At 40.6% G+C, this 22258-nt stretch overlaps 1 protein-coding gene across 2 annotated transcripts; it reads right to left on the bottom strand.

The window, feature by feature from the left end:
- Nucleotides 1-1690: 1690 nt before the first annotated feature.
- On the bottom strand, nt 1691-22095 carry LOC141809952 (transcription factor MafG). Of its 2 annotated transcripts, none has more exons than XM_074697210.1 (3): nt 21924-22095; nt 7599-7671; nt 1691-5954 (listed from the first exon to the last, which is right to left on the bottom strand). In XM_074697210.1, the coding sequence occupies exons 2-3, from the start codon at nt 7632-7634 to the stop codon at nt 5502-5504; spliced, it is 489 nt and encodes a 162-aa protein (XP_074553311.1). In that variant the 5' UTR covers nt 7635-7671; nt 21924-22095; the 3' UTR covers nt 1691-5501. The 2 variants fall into 2 exon arrangements, with proteins under 2 accessions (XP_074553311.1, XP_074553312.1); XM_074697211.1 differs by lacking the exon at nt 21924-22095 and adding an exon at nt 21161-21532.
- Between the last annotated feature and the right edge of the window lie 163 nt (nt 22096-22258).

Below are 22258 nucleotides of genomic sequence, written 5' to 3'. Positions count from 1 at the left end.
AAACAGGGCTGCGATGGTGCAGAGGCACTGGGGTTTAGACTTGCCCTGCAGGATGGAGTGGTAAGACGCAGCTTGTCTTCAGCCATCTGTCTCTGTGTCTCTGCATGTGCTCTCAGGAGATGTGTTTTGAGTGTGCTGGGGTTGAAACGCTGCTGAGGAGGGTGATGTTTGATGAGGTGCGCTGAGACAGAGGGGGTTTAGGAGGCCCACAGGGAGCACAGATGACTAACTCACTACTCCTCCTAATCTAGGACAAGCACACCTAGACATCCTTCATGACTCTAATGTTTTACTCGTGTCGGGCCAAAAATATGTCCACTGAGGTTAGCCAAAGTGGGTCGCCCAATGGCTTTTTTTGGATCATAGAAAAAGAAATCGTGCCATCTAAATGATCGCTGTCTTCTCAAACCCACCCTGGACCGTAGAAAGCCTTCCCCGCCAGTTTATTTTTACAAGTATCAAACTAGGTCAATGACGCCACAGAATATGACAAAAACCTAATTTCAACAGGGTTTAAAGCCTCCGAAGACAGAGCAGCAGAGCTTAAAATCCTTTTTCAAAACATTTTATTGGTCTTATAGAAAATAAAGTAAGCTGTATCAACAAACATACATTATATACATCAATAACTTAGACACCTCAGAGAATCACGTTTAAATCCACAGTTGTTACTGTATATATGAATACATAGTACTTATCTACAGATTGCAAAAAGTACAATAATTTAATTTATAAATAGTTACAATTAACTATTGTCTGTTTTCATACAAAGTACTGCAATATTTTATTACAACCCATACAGAAAAATAACAAAACAGATTATTTACTTTGTATTACTCGCTTTAGTCAGATTTTTATACCTTTTGAAACACAGACCCACTCCATGGAGTAAGAGGAAAAAAAACCTGCACAGTCAACTGTTTACAAAGCATATTTTCATGAAAGAAAGCCAATGTCTTGAGAGCTAATAAATTCACACAAGTGCTGTTATATATCCTCTCTTACACAAACAAAACAACCAAGAACGAGAAGGAGAAAAAAAAAAGAAAAGAAAGAAAGACGCTGCCAATTAAAAAATCTGCAGAACGAATTACAGTGTGAAGATCAATTTCAAATACACGCCGGACACATAACAAGAACAGAAACGCTGTGGATGATGCTACAGCGAAACAACGAGCATTAATGACTGGTGTAGCAGCAGAGGAACCTCAAATGTACAAAAAACACACGCACAAACACACGCGTACCAAAGAAACCAAACAAAATATTGCAAGTGGCCCTTGTGATAAAATCTAATGTAGCATCCTTTACACTCAGTGCACAAACATTTATGAGATAGCAAGATATTTCAGTCAGATACCAGAGTCTAATTTATTGATCCAGTTACTCTTTTTCAGACCAGGGTTATTAGTGAGTAAGGCTAAGTGCAACCATCCCATGACTCCTTGAAAAAACTGTTTTAACGTTAGCCACGTTAAACAAGGGCCAATTGCGCTTTCATGAAAGGATTCAACATGTGAGGGCAAAATAAAAAACACACTTTACCAAAAATAACTAGAAAAACAGCAAGAGTTATTAAAGAACAGACCATAGTCACTTTGACAATATTGATTACTCGTACATCTACTCTTTCACACCTTTCCACTGAGTTGCATATTAAGGGTCACTTTTTCACAATGGTCATTAATACCTACTGTAGCTACATATTATACACCTGTACGTGTGTGTGTGTGAGAGAGAGACTCGTCATCTCTAGCAGAGATCAAGAGATTGGTCGACGGTCGGTGCCACTCAAAACACCTTAAAGACACTTGACACCAAAAAAGATTCACTCCACAAGACTGCCACAGCAATAAAGACGCCAACATCAATACTGGGCTATGTCAAGAGTCGGATATATATTTTCCCACAGTTAACCAGTCATTGTAGATAGCTAAGCATGTTGAAGAAGTGAGGATAGATACACTTGCGCACACAGACCTCTGGCATGGAGTTTTGTAGATTAACACCTCGTCGTCACTGTAGGACACTCTGACCAGCAGGAGAGTGAGATCTGGATGAAGTGCATTCTGTTAATGTCATTAAACTACTGTCACCTTGAGGTGTTAAACTCCTCCACTGTTAGATCCCTTCTTAGAGGAGCGGGAGAGTGACGCGACACTTGGCACAGAAGGCGCACTGCTGGCAGCTGTTGTTGATTGTAATTCTACGTGGTCGTGCTGTGTCTTTTTCTTAATGTGGATTGAAGCCCTTTTATGACATGCTTAATATAAAAAAAGGGAAACGAAATATGAACAGAGCTGCCATCCCAGCTTCGCTTCCTCTCATCTTGACTGGTTTGTTCATTTTCTAGAGTGACCTGTTTTGTCCTGAGCAAAACAAACAGGAGTTTAGTGCATACAAACCCCCCAGTCAAAAGCCTACCTGACACTTTTTTTTTTCTGAAAATCTGTAGGAAATTAGGTCAACTTCCTCAAGTGATGCTGCACCATTTGGCTGATACCCTCAAAGTCCATAGCTGCATTTTCTATTCTCTAAGCCTTGAGAAACTATAAAGACTCTTTAAACCATTTAGAGGAAAAAGTGGACATTGGAAAACTTTTGTACTCAATGTGAAATCTATTTTTTTAAACCTGGTAAGTAGTAACAATTCACCAACACAAGAGTTTCTAAGCCCTCTCCTTTAGGTGGAAATCCATGGGAGAATTTGGTGAAAATAGCAAAGAAAAAGCAAGGCAGGCTTGAAATCTTCAGTCTTGTTTGAATACTACCATTGCTTATGAATATTGTGTTTTTAAACTTCTATTACCCCCAAAAATTCCCATTACGTAAAATCAGCAAAGCATTTCTCTTTTTTTTTGTGAATATTCCCTTTACCTGGTAACTTGTATTAGTACCAATTTCAGAACTTTCATGTATGTTAATGTGGTAATAACTTTTTTTTAAATCATAAAATCTCAAAGTTTTTCAATTTAACATATCTATTTCTCAATATATAAACTCACAATGCTGGGTTTATATTTAGCATGGAGAATTGGTGCTACAGATGGAGTTTGGTCAGTACCTATAAAATTACTTAATTTGGCAACCATCCCCAATTGGCACATACAGTGTTCCCTGGTTGTTCCAATATCAATAAAGAGGTACATAAAAGGAGAGTCTGTCCTGTGAGAGTTCGCATATTGGACTTCTTGGAGCCCTTTCTGTCTGACACGGTCTATTTCAAGTCCCATATTCAAACAGTTTTAGCCTGACATTCTTGTATTAACCAAAGACTGTATATGAAGTGGACAGTGTGGCTCCGCCTTTTACCATTGTACGGTTTTGGAAGCCCCACCACTGTGCAGCCAAAATCTGCGCAGTAGAGGCTACAAGGGACTCTGAGAATCTATGTAGAGCCAGATGTCAAAAATAATGTTTTTCTTTTTCTTTTAAGAGTCTAATCTCTTCTTGGATCTCCCTTGCAACAATTTTTACAGTCCCCCCAAAAAATACATAAGAACATAAACCCCCCTTTTTAATGTCTAAAAGCTAACGAAAATGAAACTTCAGAAAAAGAGGACTTGAACACAAGGCAGCCAAATAACATCTTCAAATCACTACAACAGTCGGATGTGAGAAACATTTCTAAGAGGTGTGTTTATTTTTTAAAGTTTGAGCACAGCCCATCTGGAATGGCTGGGGAGCTGGATTTTTTTTACCTAAACTGCAGCCAGCCAACAGGGGGAGCAGTTTTGTGGTGACCTCACTTCCAGCCTAGCAAAATGACGTCCAGTTTTTTTGTTCCCACAGTCTATGATATTAATGAGTAAAATTCCCAATTCAGGACATTACATCATCACCATCATTTCCACCTTGGTGGTCCCACCTAAAGGAGAGGCTTACCTCTTTGTGAAGTTTTTACTTTCAGGTCACAGATGTGTTTAGGGAGCATCTAGCACCAGCTGCATCCATCATTCAGGTTCTGTGATGTCACTATCACTTTACGCTTTAGGTCAAAGTCTTTTGAGTTGATTTTCTCTAGCGCCATTTCACCTGATTCTGACCTACATGGCTCAATGTGGTAAACTTTTGATGACAAAATGATTTGTAACTAACACCAAGGAAGCAGAGGATATCACAGATGCCAATACGCACAAAGACAATTGACCTTGTTTACACCACCTAGTTTAGCTCTACAGATTTGTTTTTAAATAGCACAGCATTGACATCTATACAGTGAACGACACTGCCAACTTGTCACTTACACATTACAGCACGCGCTACCCCACAGTACGCGCCTAGTCACTAGAAAAAAGCTATCAGACTTCAATAAGCCACTGTCGGTACAATTGCAAAAAAGGTGTCACAGGATTTTTTTTGTTTCGTTTTCCTTTTCTGTATTTATATAAACAATGGAAGTTTTTCTACCTAGTAATAAAAACCAAGAACTCAACATTAGACAAAGTTTCTACACCTTAACAATTCAAACAGTAAAGCTTGTGTAAAGATTTTCTTTTGGAAATATCTGACGGCCCTGTCAACAAGTAATTACAAAAAATGCAATATATATCTTTTAAACAAAACAACTCGAACATATTTTCTCTATGAGCAAAAATTAGGTTTCAAAATGTTTGTGGATTTCACTGTCCCCACAAAACATGAGGATATTACTGTTATGACATTCAGGTTTCCAGATATTGTAGAAGAATCTTGTCATACTGGAATGGCACTCGGCTCCAGAACAATATCATAATGAATTGCTGTTTATTTTTTTTCTATGTTTCCACTTTACCATAAATATGCAAGACCTCTTTGTATTTTCAGTGCATACATATATTATTGCATCTACCAGTCATATTGATAATGACAAGTTCCTTAAAGCCTGTCACAGATGCATAAACAGAAATCAATGCTAGATTTAGGAGCATTATTTCAAGCTTACAGTCTCTTGACAGACGACCAACAGAAATTGCAAATTGGGCTGATTAACTGGTTTTATGTTAGTCAGGCAGTTTTAAAGACATCTGTAGCATCCACACCAGGTTTGTAATGCATCCCAATTGAAGTCAGTGCATTATAACAAGGAAAGAGTTTATGCTGATGTGTGATGTTGTGGTTGTAAAGTGGGGGGAGGTTTTTCACCTCTCTGGTTGCAATGAGCTGTTCTTTTCAAAGGCCAATTCTTAGGACGGAACATTGTGAGAGCTGCGTCCCGAGGCAACAGATACAGAACATACTGTACCTTTAGCACGAGATGTTGTCTCCTTGATTATCTGAAAACACACTTTGTTTTTTAAAGCAGATGGATCAGTGATGCCAAAATGCAAATCTCGAATGACCAGCAGCTGAATCGTTCAATTTGACTGAGTCACCTGTAACCAAGACGAGTCTATTGGAGGATGAAGTTGAGGAGAGTATCGTTAGTGTCAGTGAGAACAGAGAACTGTCATGACAAATCCTTTGCCGTGTTATAACGCACAGACTGATTTAGCCTTTACCCCCCTCCACGCTTTCTGCTACTACGACCTAGCCTCCGTTTTGGATTTGACGATGGTGATGACGCTGGTGGCAGCTACTTTACCAGGGATGAGGGGCCCTATGACAGAGGCCATAGGTCCCCTGCCTGATGTGACAGGGTTGCGTGCCACAGTCCTGGCGAAGCTCTGGAGGGCCTCGTACTTTGAACGCAGAGCGTCCAACTCCACCTTCATGCTGGCGTTCTCCGTGGCCAGCTTGTCCACTTCCTGCTGCAGCTGAGCCTTCTGCTTCTCCAGCTCCTCTTTCTGGGTGACGCGCTTCACTCGGCAACTGGCGGCGTAGCCCCGGTTCTTCAGGGTGCGCCGCCGCTGCTTCAGCTGAAGGATTTCCTCCTTGGTCAGGCCCCGTAGATGCTGGTTCAACTCTCGCACTGACATAGTCACCAGCTCATCGTCTGTCAGGCTGGTGCCATTCTCCCCTGGCTCCCGCTTCACCTGGCAATAGGAATAAGACAGTGTTGGTCTTTTCCCTCATCATGTAATAATTTAAGTATTTACACTTAAAGAGGTGTTATGAGGAGAATCTGTTTTGATTGGACTGCCTCGCCACCTTCTGGCCCGCAGTCTCACGCACTGTTGTAGAGATGTGACTTTTAACCAGGCGTGTGTTTGTTTTGGAACTAGTCTTCTTTGTTCAAGACTACTTTTTACCAGATAAACACAACAAGGTAGGGTATTTATTAGAACAGTTACGCAGCGCTGTTGTTACAAACGTGACATCAAGGAGACGTAAGTTTGGCTGGCCATATGAAGTGCTACACTGCAAAAAACTGAAATCTTATTAAGTTATTTTGTCTTATTGTCAGTAAAAAAACACATTTTAAGACTGAATATGAGCCACATCTAGGGATGGGTACTAAATTAGCTACTTTTATAGGTACCGACCATATCCAGTCAAAAGTACTGGGTACTGACGGAGTAGGCGATTTTCCATGCTGGACATGAACACAGCATTGCAAGGTTATAAACTGAAGAATAAATATGTTAAATTGAAAAAAAAAAGATTTTATTATTAAGCAAATTGGTATTTTTCACCACATTAGCACAAAAAAATACCAAAAATTGGTACCGTTTCGAACCGATACTGATTGCCAGGTACTGGACATCGGTACGGTGTCGTTTAAAATGTGAAAGGTACCCATCCCTAGCCACATCCACCTGACTAGTTCAGAAAAATGCCTTGTTTCAAGTCATTTAAAGACAAAAATGAGGTTTGAGTTGCTTTTAACAAGTTAAAAAAATCTGCCTATGAAATAAGATAAAAGTTACTTGTATTAACACAATCTGATTTCGAGCACATTTTCTAGAGAACTTTTCCTATTCTATGGCGTATTTTTTTTTACTTGTTACAAACAATCCATACCTTGTTTTTATCTTTAAACAACTTGAAACAAGACACTATTATGGTCTGATAAGTTGAATGTAGCTCATATCAACTTACCTAAGACTATTTTTTTTTTCTAAGACACAAACACTTGACAAGATTTCAGTTTTTTACAGTGTACCAGCTATCTGGTGCTGTTAGACACATCGGAAACGTGTAACGTTTGTGAATCCTGGTTAGCTATGTCCTGCCAGTCATCTACCAAGCAGAGCTAATGTAACCTCACTCTTCATTTTATTGATAGACTCTCAAGTTTGAACAGACCACTGCAGAATAACTGCTGACTGTGGGTTGGAGTGAAAATTATCACAAACAGTTTGACCCTTCTAACCTTTGGCTGAGGCTGTATCACAGTCCTGTTTATCTTTCTTCTTCTCTTCTGTCCTTTTCTGTCTGACAGTTAGGCTCCTGTGTCCACCATCACTAAAAAAATAATCTCTTAATTAATTAAAGTCTCTTCTTCTCACTTCTGAACATCGTCAGCTGATGTGGTGTTGTCATAGAGACTTGGATGTGCTGTAAATCAATACAGTCCTGCTCGACCCGATCAGGAAGTAGCATTTTGAAATAACCTATACTGGCGCTGATAATCTCATTTTAAAGTGTGGATCAGGCATTATGATCAGGCATATATCTAGAAGGGAGACTTTGAAACTCTTCACAGCCTCTTTAACCAAATTCTAACAATCAATTACCTTCAAGGCCTTGTTTCCCTTGTTTGTGGTAGTCATGCCACAAGAGCCGCGTCCACTTGTACTCCGGGTTGTTCTGTTAGTAAAAAAAAAAAGACATATCGGGAATAAGAGGCTGTAATATACATATAAGTATTTTCTGCCAAAGATGACTCAAATACACAACTCCTTCAAAACAGAAGGCACAGAAGTGGGTCAAGGACTTAACACTTCACTGTGAGTGAAGCCAAATCTGTTCAGAGAGGTACCTGCACCATTTTTCCCCCCGTCACTAAGAACAAAGAAAGCATTTGTGGTATGCATTTCCCCGTCCAACACACACACGTCTCTCAGATAGCAATATGTTGAGTCATAAGGAGGATCACATTCGGTTATGCTGGCAGCAGTTCACAATGAGCTCTTGGAAAACAAAACTCTTGTTAATGCAGCCTCTTGGACGGCAGAGGATATGGATGATGGACTGAAATAAAAACTTCCACATTTGAGCTGTCCATGGCACTCAGCTGAAACAGACTCACAGAAGGACACAGGGCAAGCACTCATCTACTGTACCAGCTATCCAGTCTAGACAGTAAAACCTGTCTAGATTTGCTGATGCGTGCCTGTAATCCCATAAATCATTGGAAAAGGGATATGCTGTAACTACTGCAGAGCCTCAGCTATCATCCAGAATAAACGGGCTGCACTGCAGTTTATTCATGTCAAGACTGAGGGAACACCCTAAACAAGCTGTGTGGACGAGAAATCGAACCCAGTGGCGTTAAGAAAGGTAGAAGGTTGGATGCCTCGCACAGTGTAAGCTCTGTCACAGGATAAGTATGTGTGTACGCAGTACACACACGCACACATACACGCACAGTTGTGGCCCTGGGTGCTTTACACTACACATGGTAAATGCTGTGTCAGCGACACAGGCACCAACCACAGTCAGCCAAGCCAGCACATTGCCTCTGTAAGCTGATTTACACAGCCCAGCAGTGTGTGTTTGTGCTGAGCACATAAACAAATGCATGTGGGCTTTTACAACTTTTCAGCATCAAAAACAGGAAACGAAAGATCCAAAGAACAGAATCCTCAAAAGAATTACAGTCAGTGTGCTCCTGTGTTTAGAGCTTACACGGTCATAAGCTCGTCATCATGTGTTATGTGTTTTGTGTGCAGAGACTCTCGGAGAGGGAAGGAAAAAAGGGAGATGAGTTGGAGCTCAGAAGTGCACTAAGATGGCCAGGATATTTCCATGGCAACAAAGGGGTGCTACAGGTGGACCGGTCACCTGAGCCAAACAGGGAGAGACAGGCGCTTGTTAAAAATGACCTGAATACGACACTATCACACAGACTGGGGACATAACATGGGGTCAGTCTGTGACTTGCATTCTTGATGCTTTCACTTCCAAAAGTCCTCTGGCTTGTCATAAAATGGCAACGTTTTCCTGTGCTGCAGATGCCAATATAAAAAGCCTTTCACATTCTGCCGAGGACTTTTAAAATGTGATACTTTCATCCCTGTTGGACTGGCTATGAATAGCTGACTGATAGTAACACCTACCTTTCACCGGCCTTTGTGGTGACTCATTTCCAGTAAGCATTTGGACCACAGATGCAAAACATAATGGGATAATGGTCTGCCTGATGATGCACAGATAATGGACAAATAGACAGGAAAGTACTCCACTAATAGCTGCTGGGATGAGAGGAGAGAAAAAAAAGGCTTCTTCTTCCAAATTTCATATAAGCCTATCATTTTCCCCTCAGCCGCCTAGACCCAACATTGTTCAAAAACCAGTTGAAATCTCACAAACAGAGAAAGATGGCACATTGTCCAGGTTGAGGAGGCATTTTCTGTCACACAGCTGTGTCGGGTAACACAGTGGGCAAGGCTTGGCACGCTGAAAGCTCACCATATGACACTGTGGAAGGATTGCGCCCAGGCTGCAACCCTCCAGCACAGGCTGCTGCCAACAGACGGCTACCAATGACAGGGCATGGCAGCACAACACAGACAAGGTCCAATGCACAGCTGCTCCCTTCCACTACCAGGCATGTCATAGCTCCTGGAGACAAAGAAGCATCGCTCACACAGACACACAGAGAAGGAAAGAGGAAGAGCACACCTGTAATTCTTAAAATCAGGGAACAGTAACAGGAAGTTTTGTAATGATGCATGATGATCTTTTTAACACTGTGTGCAGTTCATATGGTCACAACTTCAGCTCTGATTTGTGCGCCCTGCAAAAGGAGCATGCGAGGAAATCTGCACAGCTCTGAGCGCCGGGGCAGCAGAGGTAGGGGGCGAGTGCAGGGACACACAAGTCTTTTGTAGGTGCTTGCTGAATTTTTATGAATCGCCTGAAAGAACGCTGACAAATCAGAGCTGATTGCTTGTGTAGGAGAGACATCACACCCACAGGAAACAGAATTCGCTGAGTGTGGTCACCCAGAGAAAGAGAAGGAGGGGATGGTGAGAGAGACAGATAGAGGAAGAGAGGGTGAGAAGGAAAAAAAAAAAAGAGAGAGCAAACAGCCTTGTGAAAAATGCACGCTCGACACATTTAGAGGAGCCTGAGAAGAACAGGTTGAGTGGAAAAAAAAATCACTGATCTCAGCAAGGACCAAAACCAAGGTGCCAATTAGGAAGTTGTGAAGTTGAACTAACACGACGCAAGTAACCCGGCCAACCTTCAAAAGCTGTCTGTGTTCATCTGAATCTATAGAGGGCAGCTCGCAAGGTGGGGTCGGCTTAGGTTGAGACTCAAGGGGGGTAAGGAGAGAAAAAAAAGGACCTCTGGTGGGATAAATGCTGATGTGACATGATAGGTCCGGCCTTGAGCCCATGTCATGCTTTAATGATCTCATCCCCTCCACAGGATCTCTCCAGGGGGGCTGCCAAGGATGGACACCATTAGCCAGGGGACCCTTTGTTGAGGGGGAACTGAGGCTCCGGCATCCATGCACTGCGTCCCTTGATGAATATTTATCACTGTCGCTCACTGCCTGAGGTGGGGGTGGGAGACAGGGGCGGGGGCGGGAAGCTGAAAAAGATGCTCAGGAGGTGATTCTTCAAGGATACATCCAAGGCTCTTCCATCAACGGCTGTCTCAAAATGGCGGTATGGGCTGGTGTGGGGCTGTGTGTTGGGGGGCGGGGGTGGATTTCTGGTGCTTGAGGTGGCACGCATGGTGGTTCAAGGCTGCAGGGAGAGCCAGCTCCACTTGACAGCAGCGTAACAAGATTATCAGGGCCATAAGAGCAAACAAAAACCCCAGCAACCTGCCTCAGAATCCAGATTACGACAGCGCCTGCTCTCTGAATACTAAACACGTCTGGGGAGGACTAACAGGGCACAGGCTTTCCTCAGACATGACTGTGTATTTCATATCAGGCAACTAATCACATGCACATGTATCCACACTGACAATTTACCAAAAAACCACACAAGCACATATAAATTGAACTTGTCATGATCAATTCCTGAAAAGAGGCGTTCGAGGGCTTGGCACTGGCAGCTTGCTAATGAAGTGAATAAAACTAGACAGTGGAGGTGCATGCTGATGAAAGCACAGGCAGCATCCAACAATGGCAACACAATCCTGTGAAACTAACAGCCGGATATCATCGCACAGCAAACAATGCATTTCACTCCAAAAGGGAAAAAAAAACACACACAATGTGACTCATTTTGCTCATATGCTCACTTTAAATTTCTCTTCTCTGCTATGTTCAGGCCAGATTTGCAAAGGTTTGAGCAGCCACAACAAGACACACGGGAGCTTTGGTGGAAATGTAAATCAGGCCCTTTATCAGGGTTTATAACATCTGGGTAACGGTACACCTAGGGTTACTGTGAAGAACTGCAGGGGCCACAAAATGTTTTATTTCCTCATTTTTCAAAGTAGAAATTCTGATGAGGAAAAATGAAGCTGATTCATAAAGACCCAATTAGTATTCTTTTTTTTAAGGTTATTTCATGAGTTGTAAATTATAATACATAAATTGGGCCTGGTTAACCAGACTGCACCGCAAAAAACTGAAATCTAAGCAGCTGTTTGTCGAGTTTTTCAGTAAAACCGATTTTATCAGACCTAATTTGAGCCACATTCAGCTGACCGGTCAAGAAAAATTATCTTATTGAAAGATAAGTAAAGACAAAAATGATGTCTGAATTATGCTGCTCTTTCAATTACTGTAACTCCTCGACTTTTTGAACTAGAGAGATAATTCAACTGGCTCCTATGGAAGAAAAGTCAAGCTTTATGGTGAAATATGGGGTATTACGGTGTTGCATTGGAATCCATGAGCTACAATGTTCCAACAACATGCTACATCAACAAGCTATTCTCATCACTTGTATCCTGTAACTCTTTAACCATCTGAGTAAGCAAAAAATTTCAAACAGATCCGGAAAGAAGAGAAGATGAGTTTTCTGGGCATGACCTCTGACTCTTTAAAAGCCAGTTTATTACCCATGATACCTGGGTAATAAAGGCTTTCAAGAACGAAAACATGCCAAGAGAGTAGAAATACAAATGTTTGATTTTATGTAATATGATATTATTCTTATTTCAAAAAACTTAACAATCAACTTTTTCTTACATCAATAGCGGACTTTTTTTTTTTACTATATAACTGATTCAGGAATCTTTTTTTCGTACATATTTTGAAATACATGTTCAGTCTAATTAGTTCATTTTTACTTAAAATTAGGGGTGCATAGATCACAATTTTCTGGCCGATCACCAATCTTTAAAAAACCTGACCTGCCTATAACGATTTGGCCCAATACCGAGATATTTACTTTTTACTTTTTAAAACTGACAGCATATGCCTTCGATGTTTCCATTTTATTTGATTGAAAATCATTTAATAATACCTGCGAAACAATAAAATCTTTACGTTTTAACTTAAACAACCAAAAAGCAACAATGGCTGGCTGGCTGTCAGACCTACCCCGGTGGTATATAAGATCAGTTTCACATGTAAGGATTGGCCGATCTCTGATCACGGATCACCGATTCTCCAAAATTAAGGAAATCTGCACCAATTGATCAGCCAGCCGATCGATTGGTGCATGTCTACTAAAAATAAGACACCAACACTGATTTAGATTTCAATTTTTTGCTGCTTCCTGAGCAGGTTTGCCAAGCAGCCACGCTAAGGCCTCAATTCCATTTTTTTAAATGTTTTTTTAACTTAGCTGATTGGTTGTTGTTTTAATATGGCGACCACTTTCTCTAAGCTCTTTACAAACCAATGGGGGGTGTCAACGAGACCATATTTGCATCCAAATTTTAAATAGCCTGCTGTTGTTTTCTTTAAACAAAGGTCAGAAAAGTTACTATTATCAACGAAATCGAACAAGACATCAAGAAAATTCATTTGTTGCTTTATCATTTCGGTCAAAATACCTTAACTCTTGTTTCAAAGTTTTGGTTTTTGTCCAAGAGGCAACATCCAGTTTAAAAAAATGAAGCCAATGCTGAAGTGCTAAAAATTGCTGTTCATTGAGAGTGGAGAAGGCATATCGCAATTGAGGCTGGCTGCAAAAAGACTGGAAACAATTTTCACAAGAAAGGGCTGAACAATTAATCGGTGTGGAACCGAAATCGCAATGTAATAGAAAGCAATTTTCAAATCGCAAAGGCTGCAATTAGAAAGAAAAAGTTTCATGTGCACAGACCTGGAGGGGATATGGTCATTTGTACTCGTTCTCCCTTAAAACGAGCAAAAGCCAATGTGCTGGTTTTTCTGACAAAAACCCTGTGATCCATACAGTAGAATGATTGTAGCTAGCAGAGCCATACCCCTTGTTCACTTTATTCTATATGGTTTGTTACTTTGACTAACAATTGGAGGGCAGTAAAATTTCACAGTGTTCCTCTTTCGAAAGACTTTTTTAAATGTTAACAGTATCATTTGTTGTGTCTGTGATACTATAGAAAGACTTATAGCTTGTGTTTAGTGAACAATGCAAGAGATAAGTTATTTTTCTAACTGTGGTTTGGACAATGGTAGGACCACCTGATTGTCCAATCAAAGCCACAGCTCAGCTCAAAGCCGGCGTCATATCCAATGCGGCTGCATCCTCAGATTTGCTTCATTTGACTGTTTCAGGAACAAAGGGGTGACGTCGCGAAGACCACGTCTATATTTTATACAGTCTAAGCTTTTGTCACAAGCATTAGGCAATTGCAACAACTTCATTAAGCCAGCACATAAAGCATTTCTAAGTGTCAGGCTATTGTAAAGTGATATCCAGCACTGTACAGTTTCTTCTTCTTTTTTTAAACCAAATATATTTGCCCTGGTCACTGGCTGTTCCGCCGAAAAAGCGTTTGGACGATGCTCCTCCATGGGGATGGAGCAGCGTCTCAAACCCCTGTCCACACAAAACCTGCTCATCTTAGACAATTAACACAACACAAAAGCAGAGAGCTGGATGTTAAGCCGCTATGATCACCTATTCAGTTTCCCCTGATCAATAATGTATGAGTCTTGTAGCCTCCCGCTCCATTATCATAGACTTTTCACAAGAAGTAGAATGATGATAGCCACACAGATAGAGAAAGGCATGTGATGAGTGTGAAAAACAAAAGAAAAGTCAATGATTTCTCTTCATGCTTTGGCTCATTAATTCATACTTTTTGTGTATTTGTTCTCTTGTCCACTTGCTCTCTCAGGGTTGAGATGCTTAATGCAAGCAGCCAACCCTGTCACCACGTATGCCACAAATAGCAATTCTCAACACTTCATGCCTGATCAGCGCCTCTACTTTTACTCCCTCCCTTCTAGTTTGGAGTTGAAAAGATCGCCGAGATATTCAGATCTAATCATTCCTCCCTTCAGCTGAGTGAAGTCAATTATCAAGCAAGCTGCATGTGTTGGGCGCCATTTAACTGCAAATTAAAAATCAGACTCCTGTGATAGCTCTGGGAGAGTTACTGGATGACTGGTGTAAACTTGCGCATGGAAGAAAAAAAAAACGGTGCGAGGGTGTCTGTGTGAGAGGAAGGTATGATGGGAAGAGGGGAGGGAAGCTATTAACTACTAAGTATTCAGAGCGTGAAATAAGAGTGACAAAAAGAGGGAGAGGGGGAATCATTCAGCAGCTTTCAGAGGGAAATGTGATATGCTTGTAGTAGAGGGGAAATACTAAGCCAATACTTTTGACCAGGGGAGGCTCGGGGCAAAATAGCAGTTCACCAAAATCTTTGCCTACCAAACTACGACGTGTTAAACTGTTGCCGGCTGCAGACTGTACAATGCCCTGAACTGTTTGTCACTTGTAGAGAGGATGTTTTTAAAACACATTTGGGCTGATACCCATATATGAATACCTATTTCAAATATTTAAGTACAATAAGTCTCTGCTGTGCAAGAACTTATCCTTAATTAGGCAATCAAGTAGTTTTAAAACCATAAAGAAACAAGACTATTTTTCTCATTTACAAATATATTCGTTCATCAATCTGTTGGGTTTCATGTAGGGATTGATACCGGATTACGTACTTTCATAGGTACTGACCGAATCAAGCCTGTCAAATCAAAAGGTACCATATTTCAGTAAACGCATCCTTGTGACGGTGAGGAAGTGGAAGAGAAGGTTTTCCATGCTGGATATGAACACAGTAATGCAAGTTTATATATTGAGAAATAAATGTGTTTAATTGAAAAACTTTGAGATTTTATTTTTGAACAAATTTATATTTACAACCACATACACACAAAAAAAGTAATAAAGATTGGTATCGTTGAGTACCAATACTGATTGCCAAGTACCCATCCCTCGTTTCATGTCATCATCGTGCAGGACTAACAATCAAAAGACTGAAAGTGACTGAAATATGCAAGGAGCAGCTGAGGTGAGGCTACAACTGAGAAGTAACACTAGCTACGCAAACTCGCAAAGCAAAGGGAAGCATCATTAGCCTGCTAAAAGCACGATGAGTTCAATTATTCTGTTTGGCTCCCTCACCTTTGTGTAGTTCCTCTTAGATTTCTTGGCTGCTGAATGACTAAAACAGAGGCTCTTGGCAGGTTTTTACTGGGACCAACACTTTTTTATTTAAACTTTTTGGGATGTAGAGAGAACGTGATGATATTAATGAGTGTTGTTAAAGGAGTGTTGTTTTGTTCCTACTAAAATCACCTGTGCTTCACAAGCATTGCAAAAATCTAATTTGCAGTCTATTTCTGACTCGTATAATACTTCAATTCAGCCGGTAAGGTGGAGCTCGTTTTTTTTTTTTTTTTTCGCATGGAAGTTGCCAACATATGTGTAAAATTAGGGCGTCACTTCATCGGCTGGAATTACCAGCAGAATTTGTTGTCTCTTCTGCCAATGCAAACATGCTGATAATAGAGTGCGTTGCTAACTGAAAAAAATGAGAAACCTAAAAAAAATCTTTATCTTGTAAGACCCATAAGAGCAGGTTTGTATAGTCCAGTGGTTAAGTCCCGCACCCCATGAGGTAAGCTTCAAGATAATCCATCAGTCTGAAAATCTAACACCTGAACTAAAAGCTGAAGTTTTGTCCATAAGGGCATGAGCATCCAGTCACTGTCTTTGAAGAGGAAAATGGCATGGCCTATGTGCCTCTTCCAATGCGGAATAAAGCTAGGTTGAGTCCAACATTACCAATATGCCTTGTGCTGACGATAGACTTCACAACTCTGTATCAGAAACAAATGGGTGACATCACAGGGTTTAAGTTCATATATGACACAGAATGTTTTTAGCCCTATAGCAGTCAGCCTGGGTTCAAATCCAACTTGTAACCCTTTTCTGTGTGTCACATCTGTTTTTACCTTACTGTCCTGTCCTCTATGAATGAAACTTGAGAAAGACCAAAAAAAAGTAAAAAAACAAACAAAAAACAAAACGGGAAAAAAAGAAGTTATGGATTTAAAGGACTCAAGTCTTTTTCGAACAATTCTTTTTACAAACAAGACCAAATCAAGACTTTCAATTCTTTATCTATTAAAAACTTGGAAAGAAGAAATGGTTAATATAATACAAAAATCTTTGCTTAATATAAGCTCTGAAACTTGTGTTGGCTCCTCATACACTAAATGTTCTGTTATCTAAAATGTAACCACTAAAAGCTCACCCATTAACTTTTTAAATACTTTCTGTAAAAGCTTCATTAAGAACCATATTTTGATAGAAATCATTACAAATAGGTAAACAGCCATCAGCAACAAAACCCTGATCTGTTCTTCAGTTAGAGTGAGAAAGCTTTTATCCTGTCAGCTAAAAAAGAAAAAGGGACTTTAGAAAGTGTAATGTTAAATTTGTGTTTATGCCTGATCAGAGTTTTGGCTAAACACACCTCGATTCCTTTTTTGGGGTTTAGTTTAATTACAAGATGTGTGTTAATCTAACACAAACAGTTTGAGAAGAAGCACAAAATAAATACGTGCATTACTCTATGTTGCTTCCCTATGCGTAATATCCCCCATTTTTAAAAATGTATACCATCACCAATATTATAAGTATGGAGCTAGAAATAGGCCGCATAACAAGATGTTCCATGAAAAAATACTGGCTCTGAAAAAGCCCCATATGGAATCCAGTCAGTTATATGATTGCAGAGAGCATGTGGCACATTTATGTCTAGAATTTGCATCCAGTTCATGTGGTTTAAAGTGAAAACATGAATCACCGCCCTCCAGGGATTTAGTATTTTCTGAAGTCACTGATAATGTGAAGCTTATTTAAAGGGACTTGGGTTAGACTGGTTTGCATTAACCAGTGTTTCGATACATACGAAAATCTGTTTGAGCTCAGTTGCTGCTGTTTACACTCAGAGATGCTCTGTTAGTACAAGCAGTAGGACAGGAGAGGAGACTTTATTGGCCTTCCACAGTATCTGCCTGGAGGACTTGATTAAACAGGAAGAGAATAGCTCTTGATACTTCGGCCTTGCACTGGCAGAGGAAGTAAGGGTTGGAGGCAACCCACACACTAGCAAAATATCTAGGAGCTTTACTACAGTGGCTGCATACATATTAAATACATACTGAATTGACCTAACAACTATAATACAGCGCAAAAGGCTAAACTAAAGCTGTTTATCACATTTAATGCTATTTAAGGTAAAACAATCCAGAATTAATTACAGCTTTGATTGTTGCCCCTGCACTGCTATGATTTGAGGTGGATTATCTTCAGTCGAAACACAACTCTGTGATAACGACATCAAACAAACAGAGCCCGGCAGCAACACTGAATAAAGACAAGAAGGAAAACAAATTCATCATCTTGTTTCTCCTGTGGAGTGCTTTGATTCAAATGCAGGCAGTTAGCAGTCAAGACTTATTACCTGAAAGTAACAAAGATGCTAATTTCTATTAATAACACAGCCACCGCTCAGCTCAAATTATGGCGGGTGATTGATGATGTCTGCCCACAGGATATTTGATGGAGCCTCGCACTCACCGTTCCCCCAAAATAATACATATATCAAATTAATGTCACTCAAGAATACAGTCTAAATTAGTAATCATGCATTTAATAATAAGATTCTCCTCTTTTTCCACACTCTCTATTTGAGTGTTCATTGAAATCTTCTTTTTGTCCTTTTTGATTTTTTTTACCCTGACTCAGGAACCAAAACAGTCAAATGCATGTGTTTCAAAAACTATTTTGCTAGCTTATGATAACAGGTGCTACCCAAATAACACTGATTTTTACTCCACTTATTCAGGATAAGAATGCCAATAAGATCATAATTCCAATGTGGAACAACCCCCAAAAGAGCAGATTTCATTTGATCTAACTAGTGATATTATTTTGTAATAAAACCATTTAATTTATGTTGGGTTACTGATGATTTTGTTTTTCTTTTTCTTTGACAACAGCAGCAGGCAACCACCCTGGTTTTTTTATTTATAGTTCCATGTACACTGCTCTATCTTTATTAAAGATGCAATAGAGTTCTCTCTAATTGAACATCTGAGCCTCATCTGATGAAGTTTATCCAGAGTAAATTATGAGTATTATCCTTAAGAGGTTAAATTATATCCACTATTACTGTTTTCTTTTTTCTATATCTGGTCAAAATTCAAAGTATCCCAGAAGAGCAGACATTTTAATGGATTATCACATTTTTTTTGACTCAAAACATAACAAAAATTCTTAGATAGCAAGAAAAAAGCAAATATACATACTTGTGTGAGTTTATCATACATAGTGTTGACATGGTAGCTCTTATTTGGAGACCATCAAACACTGAAAAAGGATCTATTTCTGTTATCAAAACGCAATAAAAGACGCACTGATGAAGCTTTGATTACATACCTGTCATTACTTTTTTCTCTAAGGGGGTTATACTTGTCACCTTGAAAGGTCTCACTACCTTTAACCTCTCCATACCCTGCCCAGAACGTATCACATCTTTCTTAGTCTCCTAAATCTCAGCCAAATTAACTGAAAATTTCTCTTTCCAGCATCATTCACGAGTTTCATTCAGGCTCTGGCTCCCAGTGCAAATATAGATATGGTTTAACACTTGTTTTCTAACGTCAGTTCACCGTTGATGGGTCTTAAACATTAATCAGCCGAGATAAAGTAGGTTACATGAAAAACGGCAGCAAGCACACAGTTCTCCTCTTATGCTCCCCATGTTCGCTCGGATATTGGCTAATCTAAATTATGAACACAGAGCAGTAATGAACATGCCAAGTGTAACTCGAGTTCCTCACAGAAATTCATCAAACACACTTGCTACCCTGTCTGCTGGATGAAAGTATTACTTTGAGAAGTGGAGCGGGCATATCGCAATGCTAAGCAATCATAATCCGCACTACACTTGCAAGAGGTTTCATCACCAACATTCCCTCCCTGTTGCAAAAAAAAAGGGGGGAAAAAAACTATATTGATCTTTTTCTCCCTTCCTTGCAGGCATTCCCATTTCCCTGTGCAGCTTAAGCAGCACTTTTGTGGACAAATCCCACATTTGTGTTCATTTCTTGAGGCTATTAATTGTCCTGAATAGGCGTAACTACTCCCAAGGCTCAGCTGTGTTGGCCATACAGAGGTGTTGGTGGCCAGACTGTAGTCTATGCTGTGTAAAATCTTGCCTCGTGTTTCATCAACCTCATATATCCTCTACCCTCCACCGCCTGCCCATTCGAAGCAACGCCACTGGGTATGAGTTGTGCACTCGGTTCACCTCTAAGGTATCCAGCCTTATTTTATCATTGCTACCTCAATGCAGGAGGTGATAAATCTCAGAGCTGAGCTCCAGCACTCCCTGTCTCCATCCACACACTATTGTCGGCCCCATCGGGCTCTTATATGGGCCCTCATCTGTTCTGGTTACCTGCAGAGAAAGGCAGAGATGGGCATTACGCTTTATTGCAAAGCCGAGCTTCTGATGTGGGCTGGCCTGTCTGCTAAACACACTTCAATGCCCTGCTTGCATGAACAGAGATGATGAAATAAGTTGGATATCTGAGCAAGAATGGGCAACTTCTATCTGTTTGGCCCCGCCGATATATGCTCAACAGTTTCCAAGGTGACTTTTCAAATTGCACAGATAGTCTCCATGGATAATTCATTACCTGCCCTCCGTAAGCATGCACTCTAATAGGCAGCAAATTTCATCATGTCACACACAGGGAGCAGGAGCATCTGCCAGCCCAAAATAAAAGGAATTACATGTTAGACTGTGAAAATAATGTCACAAGCAAGCCATCAAGGCATGCAACCCAGTGATTTCTAGCACACTATATACACCAAAACAAATTTCTCTGTACTATTGTATTTGAAAAGCATCTGAATAAGATGTTAAGTTCAACTTCCATTCATCCCATAAACACACACATGACCCAATTTAAACAGCCACTCATTAAATAACTCCATTATAACAACACAGGCATAATATATTGCTTATCATGCATTTTTTAAATGGATTTGACATCTCAGTTGACACTTAAGCACTTAGTCTAGATGTACTCACAGCCCGTTTGTTGATGTACATCATGACAGCACTGCAATAAAATGCACAATCTCAGCTGAATGTAGATGAGGCTATTGATAAATGCATGATGGTCATCACTTGATGCTCATGGCTTGATGACTGTCTTGCACGACAGATCAGCACCATTTCGATCCATCTCTATTATTATAGCAGCGGCTTGCTGATAAACATCGACCCTTATCCCGCGAGCAGACCTTTGTCCGGCGGTGCCATATTTCGGGGTGGATTCTAAGAACGTCTAAATACATCATTGTGATGATTCAGCACGATAAAAATACCGCTGCTGATTGTTTGTTTGCTTTGATTATAAAAAGAACACTGGGGTTAACTGATCGGTGGAAGCCTAGGACAGCAGCTTTGGTTTGGCACTGCCGTTGTTGCAGTGTAACCAGTGGTTAAATGAATTGTCACTTCAGGTGAATCAATTCAACACGAAACGATCGCTTTAAAGCGTTTGTTAAAAGATCAAATCCATGCATACATTTAGAGCCAAATAAAAAAACTCAGCAGGTCATAGCTCTGATTTTCCAACAAATACACTAATTTCTGACAGAAATACCATGAGAAAATGCTGAAATCCAACCTGATCTCGCTAAACCGCTGTCTCGGCTCGCTCTTGCTCCTCTTCACAACGAGGTGATGAAGCAGCAGGTTTGAACGGCAAGAAGCGCATGAGTTGACAAACCAGAGAGAAGACGCGCTGTGATACACAGGGCACGCCAAGTCGTTGGGAAGTATTTCTCACTAAAGCACCCCCAGTTACACAGTTTTTGACATTCCGCTACTCCCCGGGTCCCCAACCTCTCTACGCACTGCTTGTGAAAGTGGCAAAACACTCCCCGCCTACAAAACAAGCGAGCGAGGAAATCCCCGTGCTCAACCTTCCTACTATAACTGAAGCATTACAACACCACGAACAATCTTTCTATGTAAGAAATCACATGTTACACATAAAAGATTGTGTGCTGTGCTACATTGAAAACAAAATCAAAGTGACATGTGTAATTCACGGGTCATGTGTGTACAAAAGATTAGCTGCCATCTCAGCATTGTAGCAGCCCGACAGTTGACAGCTCCCAACGGCTAGTACGACTACATCCGGTTGGCGCCTTCAAAATAAAGCAGCCACAAGCACTGATACGTTCAATAATATGACTGCACAAGGTGGATACTTTTAGTTTGAAACCCGATTCTTGTACAAATGAAGCCAACTTGACGAGATTTAACGTGAGAAGCTAAGTATGCTAGCCCATGAAGCTAAGTGAGACCAGCTTGTCAGCGGCGAGGCGAAGGCATGCACACTCAGCATAACAACACCGCCGTCTCTGCTTGGTTTACGGACCCACCTGACTTTGAAATGAAGTCGTTGCCTTCAAGGTCTTCTCCCTCTACCGTCACACCGGTGATCAAACACTAGAGGCACTAAAATTTCGATTTCACTGACAGAAGCGGTGGGGCTTCCAAATGCCAGCTCGTGCTCTCCTTGTTGATTCCTTTCTCTTGTATCGAAGCCAGACGTCATCGTGTTTGGTCACGTGCCTTCATTCATGAGGGCTCTTGTTTCCTCACAATAAGAAAAAAAGAAAACATTTGACCACAAATGTATCACCAAATATAACAATCATGTGAATAAAAATAGTTTTTCGTGCCTTAAATATGTAATACTAATTCAGAAATTCAC

The sequence above is a fragment of the Halichoeres trimaculatus genome, unplaced genomic scaffold (genome assembly GCF_033239565.1).
Source record: "Halichoeres trimaculatus isolate MK-OKI-2021-1 unplaced genomic scaffold, fHalTri1.1 fHalTri1_scaffold_20, whole genome shotgun sequence".
Classification (NCBI taxonomy): Eukaryota; Metazoa; Chordata; class Actinopteri; order Labriformes; family Labridae; genus Halichoeres; species Halichoeres trimaculatus.
The sequence above is the reverse complement of the archived record's forward strand: the minus strand, read 5'-3'. Positions and strand labels throughout refer to the sequence as shown.

Coding starts and splice junctions, on each gene's coding strand:
- LOC141809952 (XM_074697210.1), bottom strand. CDS start 7,634: ATGACTACCACAAACAAGGGAAACAAGGCCTTGAAG. Junction 5,955..7,598: donor AGGGAAACAAGGCCTTGAAG/GTAATTGATTGT, acceptor TCCTATTGCCAG/GTGAAGCGGGAGCCAGGGGA.